The following is a 19,097-nucleotide window of genomic DNA, read 5'->3' as shown; positions in this document are numbered from 1 at the left end:
AGTGTGGTGGCCAGTAAGCCCTAGTACTCTCCTGTCTAGGATCCCCAGAGCACTGTGTGTATAGACATATATAGCTGTTAAATAGCAATTTCCTCTGAGTTGAAACAGTCTACCAAGAAGCAAGCAATTCACAAGTCTCAAGAAGACCCTGAAACTGAGCAGTCACACAAGCCCTCTCCTTCCCCAAGATTATATAGGTAAGGAGGGCAGCTGAGGAAGAGGAGACTCTCTGACCTGTAAAGCTGCCTGCACCTCTTGAGGAGAGGCACCCAGGCTAGCCTTTGCAGAGAGTAATCTATGCTCTTATGCAATTCCTTGCCTACACTCCTGTACATAACCCCAACAAACTCACTGGTTCACCAAGTTGGACCTTGGTAGTACTTGTACATTTGTGTGCCATGGATTCCCTAACTGGGGCGAGTAGTTTGTTTTCCAGGAAAAGTCACACAACAGTGGTCAAACCTGGCTTTTTTCATAGGTGCTGGGATATAAACTCAGGTCCTCGGCTCACTTAGCATCTCTGAGCCATCTCTTTAGGCCCTATTTTTTTATTTTCCTGTTGTCAAACACAGTGTTCCCAGAGTCCTCCTCCATATCCCTGTTAAGTTGGTCCTTCTGATGAATGTTTAAAATGTTTTAAATACCACCACAGGGGCCAGAGAGATGGCTCAGCAGTTAAGGATATATGTGCAGAGTACCAGGGTTCCGTTTCTAGCAGCTCACAGTCATCTGAAACTCCAACTCCAAGGACTCTGATGCCCCCTAATGGCCTCTGCGGGCTTCTGAACACACATGAACCCATGCAAGCTCATTCATAGAAACATAAATAAGAGTAAATCTAAATAAGTAAATAATGTGTTGTTTGGACTGTAAAGCAGAGTTGCAAATGTTGAGAAAGAGGCGGGAAGTGCTGGGGTTGACAAAATGGAGGTTGGGGAGTACTGCAGTTAAATGAGAAGCTATCCACAATGGCTCTTGTGTTGGGCAACCCAGCTGATGATGCTTTCTGGAGAGGCTGTAGAACCTTGGGGTTGGAGTCTTGGCCAATGGAGGGAGCCATTGGAAGCATACCTTTAAAGAAGATAGTGGTCTAGCATAGCTTCCTACCCCAGCTCTCTGATCAGCCAAAATGTGAACAAACTAGGCCAAAGCCCCCACTGGGCACAGAGTCACCACAGCCTCCAGGGCAGATGAACCAAAGGAAACCTGACCTCCCTTCTGTCGCTTCTGTTAGGGATTCTGTCGTGGTGACTAGAAAGAGAACGGATACAGAAAGGGGCCGGCATGATGGAACTGTCATGAGTGCTGGGAAGTAGTGTTAAGGCTCACAAGAGCCCAGCGGTACAAGGTGCCCGCTAAGCACTCCAACATTTGCAAACCTCCCTCCTGGGCCTGAGTGGTGAGCGTGTCTCCCACACACAGGCCTGCGGCAGCCCACCCCCACACGCCCCCTTGAAAGGACAGCTGCAATGTGCCCCTCTGAGGAGGTGGGATCTTCAAAAGATAGGGCCTACTCTGTGGTCTTGAGGTCGTTATCAGCCTTGAGTGGGGTTCTAGGACCACTGCCTCTCCTTTCCGTTTGATTTCCCAGCTGCGAAGGGGGCAAGTTTGTTCTGCCAATCATTCCCGTCAAGAAGCTTCTTCGCCACAGGCCCAGAGCAATAGAGCCAACCAGGCCCAGAGCAATAGAAACTCCAACCTGTGAGCCTGCATAAACCTCTCTTTACTGCTTACTACAGTGCCTGTTACGGAAAGGGAAAACTATCACGCTTTCGTCTAAGTCCATGTCAAACCTCTCTGATCAGACACTCGAGTATCGTATTTGTTGCCTTGGGGACCACAAGAAGTGCTCCTGGGACGAATAAACAGCGGCTGTTTCTGTATGGCTGATGGTGGCACACTTTATTAATTAAGAACCCTCCCTTCCCCAAAGTGCACATTGCGGAAGATGTGACGCTGGCAATGTGGGGCTCCGGCGGTGATGTCATCACCAGGCCAAGGAGAGGCATGCATTCCAGAGCATCCCACTTTGTAAACAATGACACCTGACCTCTGCACACCTCTCCCGAGGTGGGTTTGAACTCTGGGCTCAGCGGAACCTCCCTCAGGCTTCAGGCTTCATTACTCCCTCCCTCTCCTTGTACCCAGAGAGGTTAAGACCCCAGCTCAAGCCAGGGGTTAAGGAAATGGGCACATCACTCAGCCGGCCTCCAGATGCTGGGAGCTCTGTGGAATTGCTGCTGCCTCGCCTGGAGCCTTCATGAAAGTGACTGTGTTGGATCTGAGGTACGGAAATGGGAAGTCAAATGATACCTATGGAATGGTGCTCTGTTCTGATCCCTGAAGTACTGACTTACACAGTTTACTTCCTTCTCGCCCGCTTCTCTTAAAAAGAGATGTTGCTGATAGTGTTTCTTTCTATCTGTCTTTTTCTTTCTTCCTTTCTTTTTTCTTTCTATTTTTTTGTAGAAAAGCAAAAGGCCCAGGATGTGCCATCAAAGTTGGAGCAGGGACAACATGGGTGCTGAGTCCTCCTCAGTTCCCTCCAGAGCCTGACACTTTCTTTGCATGTGTGGCTCTCGGCTGTTCTCCTTCTCTCCTCCTCCAAGCTGCTTGCTTTAGCACAGGTGACTGTTCCATGTCCTGCTTACAGTAAGTAGCACAGCCTTGCTGGAATTCAGCAAGAGGGCACAGAAAGCACGGTGTGCTGGTGTGGGGAGATCCTACTGACCCCCAGGCTGACCTCTCCATACCCCAGTGACCTCCTGTCTCAGTCTTGGGTGCCACCATTGTCCGGAGTCTTGTGACTTAGTCAGCACTTGCCCTCAATTCCCTAGCAGTAAGAGGGAAGAATGGCCACATTGAATTCAAGGTCCTAGCCTCCATCATGGGAGCCATCCAATCATCTTCCAGGCTCCCTGTGACATGATACAGGTGGGCAGGACCTGCAGGGCAACCTGGCCTCTTTTGGAAAGCATCCCTCCGGTGCACCAGTGAGGAGTGACATGTTCTGACACAACCCATTCACAGCCTCTCCAGGGCTTTAATAAGCATGCCAGCCGCAGCCTGGGCCCCCACATACCCATCAGAATCCCGTGATGGGCCACAGGTCAAGATCTGTTGACAGTCCTGGCCTTTCTGTTTCTTCTTTGTGAACTGGTAAGGATAGTCAGAGCTCACCCTGAAGTCAGGAGAAGGATCTGCACTGTGGTTGCTTAATAATTAACCCCCATAAGTTGTAAAAGCAGTTCTTGGAACACTCCCCCAGAGGCCCCTGAGATGCACCCCCATCACCTACACTGAGCTGCAAACATTTCTGGGGACTGAGTCCTAAGCACTTTCAGGAGTGAGCTATAAGCCCATCCAGAACAGAGCTGTAAGCAAGCACTTTTGGGACTGTGTTCGCCACACAGGAGAGTTGGGGGTGGATATGTTCCTGGGGACTCTAGGATTCCAGTGGTCCAGGACTAAGTCCCATCTTTTGGCATCTACCCAGAGCTGAGCACCGGATGGTTGTTGGGACAGATGTGGTAAGCACAGACTTCCATCATTTAATCCTCCAAGCTGGCCTCCAGCTTCCGGATGAGGCGCTGGTAGGTGTCTCTTTCCACCTGCCAGGAATGGTGTGTCCTCACATACTCCCTTCCATTGGTCACGATTTCCTTCTCCAGTGCAGGATCGCTAACCAGTCTCTTTGCCAACTGAATGAACTCCTGAAAGACAGGAAGGGGATGAGAAACACACATGAGCGATGAGTGGAGGGGAACCCGAGCTGAAAGCCTATGTCTGCACCAGCTCCTGGTCATCCACCACCACTCCATCCCCTACGTTGGACTCACAGCCTAGAGAAACAATACTTCAGTGCAGGACCAGAGTGGTGCAAGCATTGGGATTAAGAAACACTGTATAGGTCGGGCTGGAGGGATGGCTCAGTAGGTAAAGGCGCTTGCCACCAAGCTTAACAACCTGAGTTCAATCCCCAGGACCCACATGGTGGAAGGGGAGAACCGACTGCCATACCTTGTCATTTGGTCTCCATGTGTGTGCTGTGGCATGATCGCACCCACACCCATACACACACAAATAAAAATGTTTGTGTGTTTGTGTGTGTGTGTGTGTGTGTGTGTGTGTGGACACAGACACAAATTTGTGTATACATACACACAGACACACACATGCATATGCCATATCCATGACCATATGCTCACACTGTTCTGGCAGTTTTGCAGTGACCAAGAAGCAACATGCATGCAAACACACATAGACACACACACACACACACACACACACACACACACACATCTATACAAATTTGTGCCCATAAACATCTGCCGTGAACGCCCAGTGAAAACCCTAGAGCTGTCAATCATGTCTCTCTCCAGTCTTCCCTAGTCCAACAAGAATTATCTCTTAAGCCTATTTCTGCAGGGGAAGGTGGTTGCACAGAAACTCACTCATGGTCAAAAGTGTTAAGGATAAGTGACTCAGCCTCAGATGGGATGTGTTTATCACACCCTCCAGGTTCAGGGAACACAGTGTGGGGTGTTAAGATTGTAAGAACTGAAGGAAGGAGTAGAGTGCTGTGAAATGTTGCAGCTGTGGAGCATTTTCTAAATTATTACTGCTTAATGTGAGAGGGTCCAGCTCACTGTGGGTGGTGCCACCCTTGGGCATAGTTGCTATAAGAAAGCAGGCTGAGAGCCGGGTGGTGGTAGCAGCTCATGCCTTTAATCCCAGCACTCAGGAGGCAGAGGCAGGTAGGTCTCTGTGAGTTCGAAGCCAGCCTGATCTACAGAGCAAGTTCTAGGACAGCCAAGGTACAAGGAGCAAGCCTGTAAGCAACTTTCATCCATGGTCTCTGTTTCAGTTCTTACCTCCAGGTTCCTGCCCTGCGTGAGTTCCTGGCTTACCCCAACGATGGACTATGATCAAGATTTAGAAGCCACAAGAATCCTTTCTTCCCCAAGTTGCTTTTGGTTCATGGTGTTTTATCACAGCAGTGAAAGTTAATATGAGAAAGAGAGCTATTGTCCTTAGTGGTGTCGCCACTGGTAAGGAACCCATGTTCATGAGAATAACCACTGGGTCACACAGAAGAAGGGGAAGAGAGGGAGAGAAAAGGGACTCACTGGGAAGAGAACCAAATGGGAGTGAAGGGGGACAGGAGGGAGTAAGTGGGGAGTATGGTCCGAATACATTAACTATATGTAATTAATATATGCTAATGAAAGAACTTTAAAAAAAAATCCTATCTTCTTTCTTTGCAGTTACCCAGGAGTCATGATTTCTTCCCACTTTTTAAGGCCACAGCCAGAGACCGTCACCTCACACACTGGACACAGAGAATCTCTTCCTACCACAGGCAACACCTGGTGCAGAAGGAAGCTCTCAGGTTCAGGGTCAAGTCTGTGTTCAAGTTCTGCACTACTTCACCCCCATGTGTGGTTCCCAACACGCTAGTTACCACTGCTGAGCTCACACTGATCCCCTGGGAAGGAGCAAAGGCCACTGTCCCTGCAGGCCGAATGCAGAGCGTGGGAAGGACCTGGGTTTTTGTTTTGGCCCCTGTAGCTTCCCTTCAGACCATGTGTGTATTACTAATTGAGACACTGAGAGGCTCCTGCTGACCGGTCCTTCATTTCAAAGCCTTTCAGAATTAGAAAATTCAAATGTATTCTGATAGCAAAGCTTGCTTAGGGAGAAGAAGGGAGCACTCATTATTGATTCTGTTTGCGTGGAGTTCTCAGGAGTGCTGAGCCAGGAGGCCTGGGTTCAGTTCACAAACTCCCCTTCCCGAAGTAGACGAGGAGGCTTGCGGATGGGGCTCAACTCTCTGCCACAGTAGTGGCAGCAATTGTTACAGAATCTCATGCTGAGAGGACTGGGGCAATGGCTCAGTCAGGAAAGTGCTTGCCTTGCCACCATGAGGGCCTGAGTTCCATCCCCAGCATCCCACGGGAAGGAACCTCCATGTGGCAGCACACAACTTTGTAGTCTCAGTGCCAGGGAGGCAGCGACAGGTAGATCTCCGGGGCTCACTGGCCAGCCAGCCTAGCCTACTTGTGAATTCTAAGCCAATGAGAGACCCGGTCACAACTAAAAACAAAACAAGCAACCAGGTGCAGTGTCTGGGGAACAGCAGGGAAGGTCATCCTCTGACCTCCACATGCACCCCACCACCTGAATGCATACTTGTGCCCACAACACACACAAACACGCACGCGCACACACACACACATACTCTAAGACTCTCATGTAGGCACTCATACACACTTAATTACTATTATTCTCTTACTCCCTCAGCTCAAGTAAATTCCAACCAGGAGACAGTGCCTCAGACTTTACTGTCAAGAAGGAACATCCACATATTCTCAAAATTATTGTTAATTAAATGTTGAATGCCTTTTATAGCTGGCAATATAAATAGCAACATTTATGTGGGTGGGATTTTATTTTTATGCATTATGCTACACATTTTCTAGTAAATTGGTGCTCTTTTCACCATAAAAACACAACATATTTATTCTCACTGTGTAGCAGAACAGCATTCTTATTAAAATTATTTGAGGGGCTTAGCACTCGGGAATATTACTTTACGATGCCGGCCATATCTGTGATTTATCTGATGTGGAGGATTGGGGCTGAAGCTGGGGCCCTTGCTTACTACTGCTGCAAAATGCAGGGCGATCTTAGAGCAAAATCCTGAATGACAGGGGATAGGCTCTGATAAAATACCCCTTTATTTATTTATCTATTTGTTTGTTTGTTTATTATTTTCTCAGCAATGACGTCTGGGAAGAGGGCTTGAAGCAAGAAAGATCAGAGGTAGAAATCAGATGTACCTGATGACTGCCTTAATGAGAACTAGGGAAAGGGGTGGAAAGAAAGAAGAGAAATAGCCAGACCAAAGAAAGAAAGAAAGAAAGAAAGGAAGAAAAGAAAGGAAGAAAGGAAGGGAGAGAAGGAGGGAGGGAGGGAGAGAGGGAGGAAGGGAGGAAGGAAGGAAGGAAGGAAGGGAAGGGAAGGGAAGGGAAGGAAGGAAGGAAGGAAGGGAGAGAAGGAGGGAGGGAGGGAGGGAGGAAGGAAGGAAGGAAGGAAGGAAGGAAGGAAGGAAAGAAGGAAGGAAGGGAGAGAAGGAGGGAGGGAGGGAGGGAGAGGGGGAGGGAGGGAGGAAGGAAGGAAAGAAAGAAGGAAGGAGAGAAGGAAGGAAAGAAAGAAAGAGAGAGAGAGAGAGAGAGAGAAAGAAAGAAAGAAAGAAAGAAAGAAAGAAAGAAAGAAAGAAAGAGAAAGAGAGAAAGAAAGAAAATCTTACCCCTGGTTCTGCAGTGACCATCTCCTGAACCAGGATATCATCCCTGTGAGTGCATGAGCTACCTGCCACTCGGTCATTTGCTCTTGGTCAAGGACTGTGTGCTAAGCCAGCTGCCACATGCCCCCATCCCTCATGGGAGGGTCTTCTTTACATTGTAGATCTCTCACTCCTCCTATTGGCGTCAAGTCCGATTTCCCCTTCCCGTAACTGCCAGTGGACAAGCCCGGGATCTTGCTTTCATCGGCACGGGGCGTCAGAAGTGATGTTGTTTTGACTTGCAGGCAAAGCTTTGAAGAGAAACTTTGGTACACCTTAGAGGTAAAATCTAGCTTTAGTTTTTGCTTTTCTCTCTCAAGTCTCCTTGGAAAACGATGCAGAAAGATGCTTGGGGCAGCCACACTGAGGATGAGACACACCAAGGATGGAGATGCAATGCCACTTCAAGAGGGATGCCATCCTGGACCACCCGGCCTCCAGATCGGCTATAGCACAAGTGGACTCACTGGGCTGGCAGCTGGCCCCAGCTGGATCAGCAGCAGTGCCTCCATGGGACCCAGCTGCTTAATCAGCCATGAACACACCAGCCTGCAGCCCAGTCCTTACTTCCTCCTTCCTCTCAGATGAAATAACCAGTTTCTAATGTAATGTGGTCCAGGGACAAGACTCAAGCCCAGCCGTGTCTGTCCACAGTGACTATGGTGCCGTGCGTGGCAAGCACATCATGGGGTGAGCCCAACCCATTCCTTTGACTCAAGGACAGAGAAACCCTGGCAGTCACTCCCAACCAGCAGAAGCTGGCAAAGGTCAGGAGCCATGGCAAAGGTCAGGAGCTAGGATGCCTTTGACTGGTCCACACTCCATGGCCTCCCATGAGTCCGGGCTATGTGTGCGACATCAGACTGCCTATCTGAAACCTACCAGGGGCCACCACAGCAAATAGACCAAAGAACCACAGGGCAAAGGCCACAGAAAGAGGTCTGTGGAGTGCGCACACTAAATCGGGGCAGAAGCCGATTTGCAGTCCAGTCAGCCTGGAGCAATCACAGGTTCCGCACGGCTGTCACCCCAGAGCACGCCAGAGTGCTGACTTAACCAGGTCAAGTGGCTTTGAGGGAGACGCTTTCTCTAGGACCAAGGATGCAATCTTGAAAGCCACCAACGGAGATCAGCAAAAGGCAGAGAAGGTGCACACACTAAGACAATTAAAATAAAAACCATGTACAGAAATCTGGTTCCTCGGAAAGCTGAGAAGCGAGGGATCATGGATGCTTACAAATCGGCCTTGGGAAAACCATGTCCCGCCCATCCCCAGTGAGTAGCCAGTAGTGGCACACACAGTCAGTCACTCAAACACAAAGAACATAGCCAACAAAATAAAATGAAGGTGCCGGCCAGAGCTGCCCCCAGGGTTGCAGGTGTGCGGAGCCTGGCTCAGACACCTGCATAAAGCAGTTTGTTTGTTTTTTAAGTGGTACAAAGAAGCATTGTTTGTCTTCAGATAAATAACTGTTTTCTGTTCACTTTCTTTCCATGCCATTCTCTATTGCTAGTGGAGACTGTATCCTTTCTTTAAAAAACAAACAAACAAACAAAAAATTATTCTTTGAAAATTTCATCTATATATACAAAGTATCTCAATCCTATCTACTCTCTCACCCCAGCTCTCTCATAGTCCCTCAACACATTTTTCCAGCTTCATCTTCCTTTAAAAAAAATAATAACCGGGGGGGGGGGGGGGGGCAGTGGCACACACTTTTAATCCCAGCACTCGGGAGGCAGAGCCAGGCGGATCTCTATGAGTTCGAAACCAGCCTGGTCTACAGAGCAAGATCCAGGACAGGCACCAAAGCTACACGGAGAAACCCTGTCTCAAAAACAAAAACAAAACAAAACAAAAAAGAACTCACTGAAATTAGTAGCACATGCTTCAGGGTCATCCACTGGGCTTTGAGCAACCTACCAGTAGCCACATACTCCCTCTCCCACAGCCATCAACTGCCAATGGATTCTCAGCTAGGGCTGCAGCCCTGGGAAACCCCTACCTGATTGGTGCTGGAGTTTTGATTGGCTTGATCTTGGGCGGGTCTTATGCCGGTGACCACGTATGGTGGCTTGAATGAAAAATGTCCTCCACATCGTCTTAGACATTTGAATGCTTGGTCCCCAGTGGGTGAATGCTGTTTGGGGAGGTTTAGGTGACGCGGCCTTGCTGGAGAAAGTAGATTACTGGGGGCAGGCTTTGAGATTAATTAACCGCTACTAATTTGCTCTCTGCTTCACGATTCCAGCCAAGGATGGGAGCTCTTGGCTTCCTGCTCCTTCCTGTCCTGTGCACCATGCTGTCCATGCCGTTATGGACTCAAACCCTTTAGAACTATGAGTCAAAAAATAAAATAAAATAACCTCTTTCTTCTATAAGTTGCATTGGTCATGGTGTTTTATCACAGCAATAGAAAAGTGAGACATGTATCCCTGTGAGTCCTTGGGTGTAACAACGAGGTCCTGCCCAGCAGACAGCATTCCACAGCTCTCCTCCTCAGCTCCTGGCCCTGCCCTCCAGGAGCTTGGGGCTGATGAGGAGGCAGCTGGCTCGTTTACAGATGACTAAAAGAAGAAATTAAAACCGCGCATCTGGTGCTGGGGTGGGAACCCGGCGGTTACCTTGGCCAAGGGGAGCTCAGCAACCAAGAAGCTAGCATGGGAATGGTATTCTGCTCCGAGACCAGCCCCTGTGGGCCACAACCAGTGGGTCTGGGCAGAGGAGGGCATGGTGGGCACTATGCAGTACCCCCCAGCCTGGCCTAGCACGTGCATCACTCCCTATACGTGGTGGGAAGCACAGAGGGTTCTCAGACGTGGTGGATGGAACTGAATTTTCACTATTTCAAACAGGTTCCTTTGGCTGCCCAGGGCCAGGAAAGATGCTGTAATGGAGGTGGCTGCTGAAAGAGACCTCAGGTAGGACCAGGCGCTGCAGCCTGGCAGAGATGGGACCCAGTGGATACTGGGTTCGGCTCTGTCTTGGAGACAAAGCCCACAGGAAGTGGGGACAGTGGGGAATGAAATGTAAGCAGAGGCAGCAGGCAGGTGACTGGGCCCATCTTCCCCTCTAGCATTACCCTGCCTGCGACAGCCCAAGGGCATCCTCTAAGGGATCCCCCAGACACCTGCTGACTTCCAGGGTACTCAGCAGCCAGCACCTTCTTTACAGTGAACTCCCACTCAGAGCAGCACTGTTCTGCTCCTATTCAGGGACACCGTTATATCTGCCACACACCTGGGTACCGAAGCGGCCCACCCACCTCTGTGCCTGGTGAGGGATCTTGCAGTGGGATTGGGTGGGCCCTCATAGAACACAGGCAGACGGAAAGAGTAAGGGACGGGAGGAAAGAGAACCCTTCCCTTCAACCCTCTGAGCCACAGCTGGCCCCTTCCCCAGGCGGCAGATCCATGTCCAACTCATTTTTGTTTGGGCGAGAATACAGAGGCAAGCTTTGCACGTCAGCTGGTGACCGTACAGAAGCTGGGATAGTCGGGGGTCACCATGGAGCTCACTGGAGAAACCATGCACCCTCTCGACCTCATATTTTGGGAGAATTCTTGACTAATAGGGTTCTCCTGATGGTGCACCCACTCTCCTGACAGCTAGGCCCGCACTGAGCCCAGGTGATGCTGAGGTCCGGGCCTGAGCTAACCCCAGGTGCAGCTTCTGTTTTCCTGAGGCGTGAGCCCCATCTGGTGGCTCTTTCCACCCAGCCACACTCATCAAGCCCAGGCTCCATGGGTCACTAGAGGCTTCCCTTCTGCCAGACTGTGCCCTCTGTCTCCAGCAAGAGGGCGGGGGTGGGCCTCAGACAGGAATGGTCCCTTCTCCTGATGAACCTGGGTAAATAAAGGCAGAGAGAGAGAATCCACTGTGGGGGGCTGCTAGGTGGGACAGTACCAGAATTCCTCTCGAAAGGAAAGCACACGGGGAGGAAGGGAGAAAGGGAAGGAAGGAGGGAGGGAGAAGGGAGGGAGGGAGGGAGAAGGGAGGGAGGGAGGGAGAAGAGGATGATGGGATGAAGGAAGGGAGAGATGGAGGACAGAGTCACAGGGATAGAGAGAGGTGAAAGCAACTATCTGCATGTGTTCGGAGTGGAGTGTGTATGCGCGCGCGTGCGCGCGCGCGCGCGTCCATTTCCGCATCTTTCACCTGGGCTGGGCTCTTTGCAGGACCTCAGTCCCTGGGGCACAGATTCACTCTCCCAACCCTCTCATGGTAGGTGTGACTGTTAGGACTCACAGAGCTAACCCTGCATGGTGCCTGTGCACCACACCGAGAGGCTGAACCGAACCCCTCTGACAAGCCCTGCCAAGGCTCTTCCCTGCCCAGAGCCCCTCTGTCCAACATTGGAGCCCTCCAAGGGCCTCCAAGCCTCCAAATGTACAGGGACTGGGATCTGGATGCTTAGTGGCTATTTAACTAACTTCTGTTTATTTTTGTACACCGATTATCTGTGTGTGTGTGTGTGTGTGTGTGTGTGTGTGTGTGTGTGCGCGCGCGCGCGTGTGTTTGTTAAGGCGTGTAGAAATCAGAGGACAAGTTGCAGGTCGGTTCTCTTCTCCTACCATTTAGGTCCCAGGGATAACACTCAAATCTTCAGGCTCAGTGGTAAGTGCCGTTTTACCATTAAGTGATCTAAATTTAAATTTGAAGATCTTTGAGTAATCAAATCTAGAAAGTATCAGTTTTCGAAGCACTTGGCATGGCATTTTTTACTTCCAGAGAGTCTTGCCTCCATCTTCTGGATGAAGGAACAGCATGCAACAGAAAGAAAGCCATAGTGCGTTTCACATGGGAACAAGACCCCTGAACACCACCACCTCCCAGCCTGGACAAATTCCCAGAGTACCTTGCTCTCCCCAAACACAATCAAAGCAATCCCTGCTTAAAGAGGAAGGCATTGACCTGAAGAAAGACATAGGCCTTGAGATGCGGATGTAGCTCAGTGGGTAGAGTGCCTGCTTGGCATTCATGAAGCCCTGAATCTGATCCCCAGTACTGCTTACACTCAGTGTAGTGGTGACCTTCTATAATCTCTGTACCAGGGAGACCAGAATGGGGGGGCCAGGGCAGGAAGATCAGGCATTCGAAGTCATGATGGCTATATATAGTTTGAGAACAGCCTGGGCTACATGGACATTGCCTCAAAAAGAAAAATTATATATATATGAAAACATAAGCTGGTCAGGCAGTGGTGGCGCACGCCTTTAATCCCAGCACTTGGGAGACAGAAGCAGGTGGATCTCTGTGAGTTTGAGGCCAACCTGGTCTACAGAGTGAGTTCCAGGACAGCCAGGGATACACAGAGAAACTCTGTCTTGGGGAAGAAAAGAAAACAAGCCATGTTACCCACTAAGGATAAGAGCTGGCGTATAACACACCCTTTATAAACATTAGCCACTGCCCTCATTAATATTCCAAAATTTATTTCTCTCCAGTTGTCTAAAGAACAAATAGAAACCTTCTAGAGGATAAGCATAAACTTCCCTTGAAGAGCCCAACCCTGGCAGAATATGAATTCACAGTTTCTAATAAATGTCATATGGATCTTAATTTTGAAGCTATAAAACTAAGCTATAAAAAACAAGGAGGAAAGTCACTGGACTCATTTCTTCTTAAATGGAGAAATAACCAGATTGTTGAGGTAATGAGAAATCAATGCTGAGCGGGTTTGGAAACCTTCGCTTAATTGAAATTTTCCAGAGGTGAAGTATACAAAAACAGAGATTATTCTGTGCTTACAACCATGAAATACGTTTAGTCATCAAGTTTTTAGATAAAAAAAAATAGATACAGATAGAGATATAGATAGATATTAGGTAAAGATAGAGATAGATATTAGTTATAGATACATATAGCTATAGATAGATATATAGTTATACATATAGATAGATTTACATATACATAGAGATATACACATACATTAATAGACATATAGCTAGATAGCGATATTAGATATAGATAGATAAAGACATAGACACAGACAGATAAATATAGATGACCCTATAGGCTCTCCTTTTAAGGTTCCCTAAGCAAAATCCCTGTGCCACTTAGTTTTTGACACTTTGACCCAAACTAGAGTCACCTGGGAAGAGGGAACCTCAATTGAGGAATTCTCTCCATTAGACTGGCCTGTGGGTATGTCTAAGAGTTCTCTGAGTTCGAGGCCAGCCTGGTCTACAGAGTGAGTTCAACCCTATCTCAGAAAAAGAGGAGGAGGAGGAGGAGGAGGAGGAGGAGGAGGAGGAGGAGGAGGAGGAGGAGGAGGAGAAAGCAGACTGAGCAAGCGAGTAAGCAATGCTCCTCTATGGTTCTTGTTTCTGCTCCTGCTTGAGTTACTGCCCTGAATTCCCTCAGTGATGGACTGTGACCAGGATGTGTAAGCCACATAAAACCCTTTCCTCCCCAAGTTGCTTTTGGTCATGGCGTTTACCACAGCAGTAGAAAACAAACAAATACAGCCCTTTCCTTCCAGATTCCTCTCTATGCTCCTGTAAGTAGTGGTCACAGAGTCGGAGGATGGAGGGGTGCTGGTACAGGGTCTGGCTTTAACCATTCACTGTCAAGGAACAAGGGCTTAGGGGCAGGTGCTGTCTCAGAAGCTAGAGAACCACACAATGTAGAGACCCAAATCCTGAAACTGGGCATCAGACCTCCATTTCACAGTGGCAGGAATCACTCTGAAGGGTCGAGCCCTCTAAAGGGGGCAGAGAAGAAGGCTGGAGACAGGAAGGCGGCCACAAATAAACCAGTGGCTGAGCACCCAGTTCCACACATAGCTGTCGCCAAGGATGAACTTCTGAGTCTCCTAAATGCTGGGTTTATAGACACACACCGCCATGTCTGGTTTCATACTATGCTGGCGCCTAAATCCAGAGCTTCATGCATGCTAGGCTGGCAGTCTACCAACCGAGCCACATCCCAGCATCTAAAGTGATCCTCTTTCTAGAGGTCAGTACAGCCATGGTTCTTCTATCTCCACACCCAGCTATGCTGCGTGGTCCATGGGTTTCTCGTGCCCTCTTCCTCCCTCAAGTTTATATGGTGTCTGGCCAAATTCAATGTTTATGTTCCACACACCAAATCTCTTTCTTTTGCTGCCTGTCCATTGGAGCTTCTCTGAGCTCCCAGACTCTGCCCAAGGTTCCTGGCTATACATCCCACCCCCTTACACAGGCCCGACCTTCCCAATCTCTCTGAACTCTTCAGTCTTCTATCTTCAGCCCTCCAAAGGGAGATCATGTTTCTTTATGTTCTCAATGAAGGAATAACAGCTAATATAGAAGGAGTAACTATATTTAGCTTGGATTCAGAGAGCATTTGTGCTTACACATTATTTATGTCCTATGCATTTCATATACATATTTTAACTCCCAAAGCTGGTGGTCTGACAGGACAGTTCTTCTTAATAAATGAAAAGCTGATTCTCATACATATTTGAATGCATATCTGAAACTACATTTGCCCTCACTGCAGCCGACCAGTGAGTGGTTAAATCTGAGTTCCGCAATGGTTGAGATGAATACAATGCCAGCCTGGAGTTCCTTAAAATGTGCATTATTTGTTTTTCAGGCCATGTATCCCACCACACACTGGGTATAAAGTCTGACGGAGATGATGAGGACAACGAAGGATGTGTGACATCCGTGTCTCGCGCACCATTTCAGAGTGTGAAGAATCACAACTCTCCCCGCATAGAACCAGGAAAACCTGCTGTTCTAAACATCCTTGGTAAAGCCAATGTGAAGACGCTGAGTTGAAACACATCTGCAAGTAAGTTCTGTAGTGTGTGTGTGAGTGTGTGTGTGTGTGTGTGTGTGTGTGTGTGTGTGTATGTGTGTGTCAGGGGGAGGCTGTGTCTGTGGTTCTTAGTGGCTTGTGCTGACCTGAGAGGACTCATGAGAAAGGCGGGGAGCTGTGCCTCCAGACCCCAGAACGCACATAATGTCACAAGGTACCTACCAGGAGGCTAGAGGCGCTGTTCTTGTGCTCCACTCTGCCCCAGACAACCACTTAAGAGAACACCTGTGCATTTGTGTTTTTTGTTTTTTTTGTTTATGTGAGGTTAGTTATGTTTTGTTTGGGTTCTTTTAGAGAAGGTGTCATGTAGCTCAGGCTGGACTCGAACTAGCTACATAGCAGAGGTTGACCTAGAACTTCTGATGCTCCTGCTTCTACCTCCTGAGTGCACTTTGACAGGTGTGCACTACCATACCTGGTTAATGCACGCCGAGCAAGCCGCTCAACCAACGGAGCTAAAATCCTCAGGTCAGAAGTAACCCTGGATCTCTAAAAAGCTGCATGTCCCTCCAGGGTGAGAACAGGAAACCACAGAGCTTGGCTGGGCAGCTCTACCTCCACCAGGAGCTGGGAGGTGTACAAGGAACCCAGATTTACAGCCGTCCTTCATACAGGCAGATGGAAATCACACCAATGAGGAAAACACGGGAAAAGGACCCTCTGTACCTGAGGATTTGAAAACAGCAGTCCTGTGACTCCGTGCTCCACCACAGCTGAGTTCCCAGGGATGTTCCTAGCCAGCACGGGAACTTCTAAATCCATGGCCTGTGAAGGTGAGAGGAGAGAAGATGGGGGGGGGGGGGGGGTCATTTAAGGGTCAGACAAGGGGGGCGCTGGAAGATGGCTAAGATGGTAAAGTGTTTGCCCTGTGAGCATGAGGACCCGAGTTCAGTCCCCTAGGATTCGTGTTAACAACAAAAACATAGCCAGGCACGGTGGTGCAGATCTGTAATCTCAATACTGGTTATGGGGTTGGGAAAGACAGGGGGATCCCTGGAGCTTACTGGTCAGCCACTCTAGCCTAACTGTCAGGCTCCAGGTTGTGAAAGACTCTCAAAAAAAAAAAAAAAAACTAAGGTGGATGGGACTGAAGAGATGGCTCAGGGCTTAAGTGTGTTTGCTAGTTCGACTCCCAGCACCCAAGCTGGACAGCTCCCAAGCACTTATGACTCTAGCTCTGTCTGGGGGATCCAACACCCTCTTCAGGCCACCACGGCCACTCCCACACAGGTGCTCATATCCCCACGTAGACACACATGAGTATACATAATTAAAAATAAAAATACATCATTTAAAAAAAAATGGCAAATTCTAAGCGTTAGACAAGCTCCAAGAACATGAGCACACTGAGAAGCTGGTCCCGGTTTCGCTGCAGCTGGCAAAGCCATGCGCTAGACCGTGTTTGGAAATAGGCATGCTCGCATTCTGAGCAAATCCGCCGAGTGAGCAGGGAAAGACGGAGGAGGGGGTGAGCTTGGCACTCGGGAGCGACACACAAAATGTCAGAACTCAAGACACGCCAGCCTCCCTTCCATAAACAGGCCCACCCGGCCTCCCTAGACCAGCTCAACTTCTTCTTGTGGGGTGGACAGAACCCCCCTGTAATGCTCTCTAAAAAAATCCCTGCAGCCAGCCTCCCACCCTTATCAGAGCGGCCTGGGGTTTCTAGAAACAGTCTTTATTTTTCATGGCTGAGAAGTCAGGAGAAACTCAGCTGCTGGAACTCTACCCCCAGAACAATACCGAGGCTTTGGAGATACACAGCTCCCCTGCGTGTGTGGCTTGTGAAGGAAGCTTGCTAGTCAGTCTTGGGTCACACCCCTGAGGTTATACATGGCCCTACCTAGATGTTCTTGAGGAGGGGTTTGCTTTGCTTAGATTTGGGTGGCATGGGTGATCATTCTGAGTGATCACTGCTAGTGTGGGGGAAATGACTTGATCTGAAGATGCTCATACAGATGCACAGACTGAGCAGAGGGGGTTTTTGGTGAGGCTGGCCAGTGGCGGGTAATACGGTGACTGCACAGCCCCTTGCAAAAGTCCTCGTCTCCTGCAGCTTCCACGGCCCAAATAAATGCCCTGAGCAGCTTTTTCTCATCCTGACATTTTCTTTTTTTTCTTTTTTTCTTTTTTTTTAAGTTTTTCGAGACAGGGTTTCCCTGTGTAGCTTTGCACCTATCCTGGAACTCACTCTGTAGACCAGGCTGACCTCGAACTCACAGAGATCCGCCTGCCTCTGCCTCCCGAGTGCTGGGATTAAAGGCGTGCGCCACCACCGCCCGGCTAGGTCTGACATTTTGTAATAGCTTTGGCTTTTCAAAAGAGTAAGTGATGGCCCTGCCCCATGAACCCACATAAAATTTTCTCTCTCCCTCCCTCCCTCCCCCTCCCCCCTTCTCTCACACACTCTGACACTAAAATGGTACAAGTGTTTTGAAATGCTCCTACAGGGTCCTTCAAGGAGGCTCCCATCACGATAGCCGGTGCTATTCCCTCAGGTCAAGCATTCTCCTTCTTGCTCGTAGCTTTAGAGCATAGCCCTCCTTCCACCCAGATTGTCAAAACCTGACCCAGAAGGTCCCCGGTGTCCGTCCGTGTGTGACTGCACCTATGGTTGGTACTTCAAACAGGAAAACAGAAATGAAGACAGTCCTTTACATCCTTTGTGGGTAGAGGCGTCCGTGGGGATGTGTAGAAGACAGAGGAAAACTTGAAGCAGTCCTCAGCAACTGTCTACCGTGTGTGTGTGTGTGTGTGTGTGTGTGTGTGTGTGTGTGTGTGTGTGTTTTAAAGACAGGGTCTCTCGCTGGCCTGGGGCTCACATACTCTGTTAAGGCTGACTGTCCAGCGAGCCCCAGAGCTCTGTCTGTCTCCCCTCTCCACCGTCGCCAGCCCTGGGATAACACTCAGAAGCATCCATGCCTGGCTTTTCCTGCGGGTCCTGGGGACTGACCTTAGCGAGTAGTGATTGGAGACCCTTGAAGGACCCTGTAAGAGCGTTTCAAAAACACTTGTGCCATTTTGGTGTCAAGAGTGTATGTGAGAGGAGGGAGGGAGGGAGGGAGGGAGGGAGGGAGGGAAGGAGAGAGAGAGAGAGAGAGAGAGAGAGAGAGAGAGAGAGAGAGAGAGAGAGAGAACATTTTACTGACTGGGTCATCTCCCTATCTCCTTCCTTTAAGGTTATTCTGTGGGGCTCAAATCCACAATATGTTTGAGTGGGAAATTCAGGCTTTTTAGCGATAATCATCCAGTCGCTGTGTGTCTGGCCAAGATTTGCTTTTGAGGAGTTTTCAGTGAGAAGCTGTTTTTAGCCAATGGGCATCTGTACTTGCCTGCTCCGGAAAACAGATTCAGAAAGGTCAAAAGGTCACCTCCCTGACCAGTGATGGGCATGTGCTCTGTGATTAACTGCCCTGGCCATCTGAAGTGATTCTGACAAGAAAGACACGCTAATCCCTCCCCCTAAAATCAACTTCATTCAGGGCCCTTCACCCAAAGGTTATTTTGACGTCTCAAAAGACCGCCACATCCACATTCATTTCGAGGGCATCAGGATTGCTCACAGCTGCCTTTTCTGTGAGGCAAGCCAAGGCTGAGAGCAATTCCTCCGCAGAAAAAGCTGTCTGTGCTGCTTATAAAAACCACTCAGCAGACTCCAGGCTCATGACCTCTCCTTAAGAAACAGGAATTTTAAAAAAAAATAAAAATAAAAAAATGCATCTTTACATACAGAAGAGCAATTGGGCACCTGCTCTACACTGGCTTAAAAGTTAGTTGCTGAGGGGACAGACTGTCCCAGTGGCAGGGGCTGCGTGCACAACCAAGGCTGACACTTATCACAGCGCACAGGTAGAACAGGCTTCTTTGCCAAACACAGAGATGACGCGAAGCCAAGTCACGTGCTTTTGGAACAGTTGATGCAAATTCACACCCACATGG

General features: G+C 49.1%; 1 protein-coding gene across 1 annotated transcript in view; it reads right to left on the bottom strand.

The window, feature by feature from the left end:
- Positions 1 to 1,873: 1,873 nt before the first annotated feature.
- Glt1d1 (glycosyltransferase 1 domain containing 1) overlaps positions 1,874 to 19,097 on the bottom strand; it is a 72,443-nt gene continuing 55,219 nt past the window's right edge. Inside the window, exons 11-12 of the mRNA XM_059249565.1 lie at positions 15,825 to 15,923; positions 1,874 to 3,713 (exon numbers count right to left, since the gene is read on the bottom strand). Coding sequence (XP_059105548.1) covers positions 3,552 to 3,713; positions 15,825 to 15,923 — 261 coding nt within the window. The 3' untranslated portion in view covers positions 1,874 to 3,551. The remainder of the gene's footprint in view (positions 3,714 to 15,824; positions 15,924 to 19,097) is intronic.

This window comes from Peromyscus eremicus, chromosome 23 (genome assembly GCF_949786415.1).
Source record: "Peromyscus eremicus chromosome 23, PerEre_H2_v1, whole genome shotgun sequence".
In the NCBI taxonomy this organism is placed as follows: Eukaryota; Metazoa; Chordata; class Mammalia; order Rodentia; family Cricetidae; genus Peromyscus; species Peromyscus eremicus.
The sequence above is the reverse complement of the archived record's forward strand: the minus strand, read 5'-3'. Positions and strand labels throughout refer to the sequence as shown.